We start from the raw sequence: 4,841 nt of genomic DNA, 5'->3' as shown, positions 1-4,841 counted from the left end.
TTTGATTTGGTTAGTAATTATCTAGTTAGGAACCATTGTTGTGACTGCAAATTTCTGAAAACCACTTACGTTATGAATGAGGGTCATATTGGTCATTTCGTATGGAGAAAGTGTGTGAAGAAGTCAAAGTGTCTGTGTGTGTAATTAAGAACTTGTAATGTGTGTGTAGGGTAATATTCTCGATAAAACGCACAAAAAAATAGAATCTTTGAACAAACATAAAAGCCGAGCCACAGTGTTGGGCCTTAGTGGGCCTCATGGGCCAAAATAATACAGTGAAATGAATAAACACCCGTCAAGGAAACGGGAGTGGGTATCGGTGGCCGACGTTGCCCAGTAATTGTGAAACGGCGGTGACGGTTTAATTAGTGGAGTGTGTGTCTTGTCTGTACATAAAGAAAAAAACTAAGGTGGTTCGTTGTTTTTTTTTTTTTTTTTCTTTTGATTGGTAGATGTTGATTTTGTTTTTAAAATTATGTCTTCCAAGTGTTTGATGAAATGCCTCAGTGGGCAAATAGTCTTCTTTGCAAGTATATTTTTTAAGGGGATTCATTATTTTATGCGGATGAATTCAAAATGGTTTTAAGATTTGATCATAGCTTAGGCTCTTGATTAGCTGAAGTCAGTTCACTTGCTATCTCTTCTTAGATGGATAAAAGACATTTCTTATTGATTTTGTTTTTTTTTAATAGGATCTCTAGGTTGTGAGTTCATGACTTCCTGATAAAGGTTAAAACTTGCAGCCACCGCTCAAGTTCTTACTAGTTTATTATTGTACAGGGTTTTCCTCTATTGCCATTTGGGAAAGAAGTTGACCCTCCAGTCAGGAGGTTTAGAAGAATGTCACGGTTCAGATCATTGTGGCAAGCCTCGGTGAATGCAACAAAGAAAGGTATTTTTATTTTGTTCTTCTGCTGAGACTAGTCAAATTAACATGTTTTAACACTTCTTGTAACTTGTTGAATTTTTGTTGCTATTGATTTCCTTATCTTGTTTTAAGTTGCCTTATAATCAAATGTCTTTGCCTGGAAAGAAAGATTATGTTTGAAGACTAGGGATGAAGGTTTTGCGTCTTCTTTAAAAAAAAACTTGTTTTGGACGATGTACATACTTCAGCTCTAACGTGGGAGCTCGAGGAAATGGTACCGCCTGCGGAGAAGTGTATATTCAAGTTCAGTTCAAAAGAAGACCTGAAGAGATGGCACCTGTATTCTGATTTTGAATATGGAGGTACTTAAAACACACACGTTCTGGCATCTGCTCATAGTGATGTTACCGTACCTATGTCCTGCTTAAGATAATTTTTATTTTCTTTTACAATCCATTCCTCTTTGATTCATATTAACAACTATTGAGACGAAATAAAATCTTAAGATATTCTGCAGTATGTAAGCAATTCTTTCATGTGTTCTGCTCATTGTCGTGTGTTTAGGATTATCTTCGGCTTCGTTGGAGATTAAAGATGGAGGAAATGGATCAGATTGCACTGGTTAGTGTATGTATAGTGTTCAAGTATGCTTACCCCTTTTCCTTTTCTTGCTCCTTTGCTTGGTTCTGATAGACTTGTCATTTGCTCATGTAATGACAAGTCTTTTAGTCTAGAGGGGCATGGAAATGTTAATTAGGATTCTCCACACCATTTTTTTCTTCAATTTTTGATCTGCAATTTGTTTGGTGTTAGTCGTTTATGTGTCTTTTATGCGTCTCTGGTGAAATTACATGCATGAAAATGACTCATCATGTTTATTTCTGCAATTGGACTGCATCCATTTTCACTGTATACCTCTTTTCTAAGGTGTTTTCTCTGGGAACCTCTCTACGGAGATGAACGAAGGTTCAAAGTTGAGTATTAACCGGAGTGGTTTCTGTGGAATGCGCTCAAAGAAGGTTAAACACATACCCTTTTCCTTACTAATCATCAACATCGTCTTCACTTGAAACCTAACTGAAACCAGCTTCGCCTTTTGTAGTTTGATGGCTTTATTGATCTCGACGGGTATGATTCAATAGCCATGAGGCTTAAAGGAGATGGAAGATGCTACATATCTACTATGAGTCTCATGCTCAACAACATAAGATGTTTATAGCTTCGCTTTCTTAAAAACTAAACCGCTATTTTAATTTCAGATATATACAGAGAATTGGGTAAACTCGCCAGGACAAGCAGAAGATAACTCATGGCAAGCTTTTGTTTTTGCTCCAAAGGGAAACTGGTATACAGCTAAGGCAAGTCTCATCTACTTTTTCGACAGGCAACTTGTGTAAAAAATAAGGTTTTGTTAAATAACCTAAACCTAGTTTGACAATTTTTTTTTTCAGGTTCCTTTAACACGCTACTTGCCAACATGGAAAGGAAACGTGATTGATGCAGACATGGAGATGAACCCTGGTCGTGTTGTGGGTATGTCTCTATCAGTTAACTCACAAGGAGGTGGTTTTATTGGAGCTAAACTAGGCGCAGGCGATTTCAGAGTCGAAATTGACTGGATCAATGCATTGAGAATGCCATGATGAATGATGCCGACAAAAAGAAACTCATGTTCTCTGGTTTGGTTCACTTGTAAAACCGGGAATTGAGTTAACCGGATCCAAATTGGTGGACAAAAGAAAAACGTTTGTGAAATGACACTTGCAGCAAGTTGTCTTGGCTGTAATAGAACAAAAAGTCAATGAATAAAATTACATGGGCCATATTAAGCAAGTTGCTCGATCAGATCAAAAATATACCTTAACTTGACGATGGAAAAAAATAAAAATAATCAAACTATTGGAGAACAATAATCACACATTGTGACTAACGTTTGAACCGATAAGAATAGGGTGGGTGTGTGCAACGTAGGGTCACGACATCACATCTCTCTTTGTTTAGCATCTTTAATCACTTTGTCCGTACGAATTTTTACGGAAAATTGTTTTTTTAAGCAAAAAAAACAACAACTATTTCTCCTTAGTCTAATGTCTATTATTTTATATCTTATTAGACTAAGTTTTTTCAAAATAGCAATAATACCCTTAATTTTCAATTAAAAATTAAAATTTCAATTAAAAATCTAATATATTCTATTAAAACACAAGTATAACCTATTGATATAAGCTTGTGTCCAACTATTATTCTCTTTATTTAAATGTTTTCTTATTATTTAACTAAAATTAACCTCCAACTTAGTTCCGTGATTCTCGAGACTCATTTCTCTCAATAACAATTAGTGGACAGTTCTATTTTAATTCCTAAATTCTAAGAAGGCATTTTTCTTGATTAATTATTTTCTGATTGTGTTTTGATAAACACTTGATAATAACATAAGGCAAATAGAAAACATATATTAGTTCACAGTTTATGTCAGATTACTTTCTTTTTGACTAAGGTACTAATTCGTTCATAAAACCTATGTTTTATTTTCACCTAATAATATTTTACTACAGCATTACGATGTTCACGTTTAAATAATACACAGTTGACATAACGGGTGCGTTTAGAAGGTTTAACAATTAATTTATTGTACTATTTTGTAAGTATATTTGTTTGGTTTTTGGTGTTGGTTGAATTTGATATTGGTATTCATATATAACATTTTTAAAACCATTGGAGTATATAGATCATATCTACATTATGTGTACCGGATGACTTTATGGGTCGCCAGATCTTTTCGGATCGGTCGACTTGAATCACCTCAAAGGGTGTAGGTGGGGTGAACCGCAGATTAATAAATAAATTAATTTTACTATATAATAATATAATAGCTATAAACACAAATATATAGAAACCAAAGTTAGATATTATATTTTTTTTATAAAATTTAAAATTATAGTTTGGATATGTATGTATTTTATGTTTAAAAATATTTACAAAATACTTAATTTTAGTTTTTATATTATTATTTTCATTTGATATACAAAATATCAAAATAGTTTAGATTATTTATTTATTTTTAACAAGTTAAGATTTATGATATCTAAAGAAAAATATCATGACTTAAAATTCATAAACTGCTTCAACCGGTAAACGGGTTCCGGATTTTAGTGATTTTTCGCGGGTTTTCTTGGGTATTTTAAATATCAGGATTTTTCACAAAACTCAAACCGAAATTATCTTGAGTCATCGGGTTTAACGGTTCAACCATATGCTCAGATTAGGTTTCAAAACATTGAGGATGGGACTACGTTTTTTTAGTCGATTCCGATTCAGGTTTTTTGGATACATATATTCTTGACTAATTATGTTATGTAATTACTAGGAAAAAATAATATGTTCAACTTTAGAAATGAAATTTAAAAATAATTTATGAATTGCATATGGCACAATGTATAACTATGCAACTCGATATATTTAATATAATTACCAAAATTAAATTAAATTAATATTAATTATAAATATATTAAAAACATAAATACAAAATAAAAATTTTCAGAAAAAACAAAAACAAAAAATATACCCGCCCTTTCAGAATCTAGTTTTTAATATTAAAATATAATTTTTTATTAAAAGATGAAAAACTTAAAATTAAAAATATCAAAAAGGTTTCTATGTTAGTTACTAGCACCACTCTGCATTTTTCTCGTGCTAAAAATCGAAGTTCCGATCAGCTACCGTAGAGTCAACCCTACTACACTAGAAACCAACCCATGTCACGTGAATGATCAATGTGAGATGGGGAGAGAGCCAAAACGTATTTAAAGCTGACAAGGTATACCTTTAGGTTTTATTTACTAGATGATTTTTTACTGCCACACCACGCGGTTTTAAATTTAACCGCAGAAACTTCCTATAAATACCAGTACAGTGTATTTGCTCTCTACAACTCAACTCACTCAAACCCCAAAACACACACAAAACAATCAAA

The 4,841-nt window shown here is 32.8% G+C and overlaps 1 protein-coding gene across 2 annotated transcripts; it reads left to right on the top strand.

Moving 5' to 3' along the window:
* The first annotated feature begins 251 nt into the window (after window positions 1-251).
* On the top strand, window positions 252-2,701 carry LOC108824146 (probable complex I intermediate-associated protein 30). Of its 2 annotated transcripts, XM_056993452.1 has the most exons (8): window positions 252-410; window positions 781-892; window positions 1,117-1,230; window positions 1,433-1,489; window positions 1,796-1,887; window positions 1,971-2,050; window positions 2,127-2,226; window positions 2,320-2,701. In XM_056993452.1, the coding sequence occupies exons 2-8, from the start codon at window positions 841-843 to the stop codon at window positions 2,509-2,511; spliced, it is 687 nt and encodes a 228-aa protein (XP_056849432.1). In that variant the 5' UTR covers window positions 252-410; window positions 781-840; the 3' UTR covers window positions 2,512-2,701. The 2 variants fall into 2 exon arrangements, with proteins under 2 accessions (XP_056849432.1, XP_056849431.1); XM_056993451.1 differs by lacking the exons at window positions 252-410; window positions 2,320-2,701 and adding an exon at window positions 512-530 and having other exon boundaries at window positions 1,971-2,222.
* The last annotated feature ends 2,140 nt before the right edge of the window (window positions 2,702-4,841 follow it).

This window comes from Raphanus sativus, chromosome 9 (assembly GCF_000801105.2).
Source record: "Raphanus sativus cultivar WK10039 chromosome 9, ASM80110v3, whole genome shotgun sequence".
Taxonomy (NCBI): Eukaryota; Viridiplantae; Streptophyta; class Magnoliopsida; order Brassicales; family Brassicaceae; genus Raphanus; species Raphanus sativus.
The sequence above is the reverse complement of the archived record's forward strand: the minus strand, read 5'-3'. Positions and strand labels throughout refer to the sequence as shown.

What these genes read in the sequence shown, in the direction of transcription:
- LOC108824146 (XM_056993452.1), top strand. Translation starts at nt 841, where the DNA reads ATGTCACGGTTCAGATCATTGTGGCAAGCCTCGGTGAATGCAACAAAG. An exon ending in GTGGAATGCGCTCAAAGAAG is followed by an intron (nt 1,888 to 1,970) that starts GTTAAACACATA and finishes CGCCTTTTGTAG; the next exon opens with TTTGATGGCTTTATTGATCT. An exon ending in GAAACTGGTATACAGCTAAG is followed by an intron (nt 2,227 to 2,319) that starts GCAAGTCTCATC and finishes TTTTTTTTTCAG; the next exon opens with GTTCCTTTAACACGCTACTT.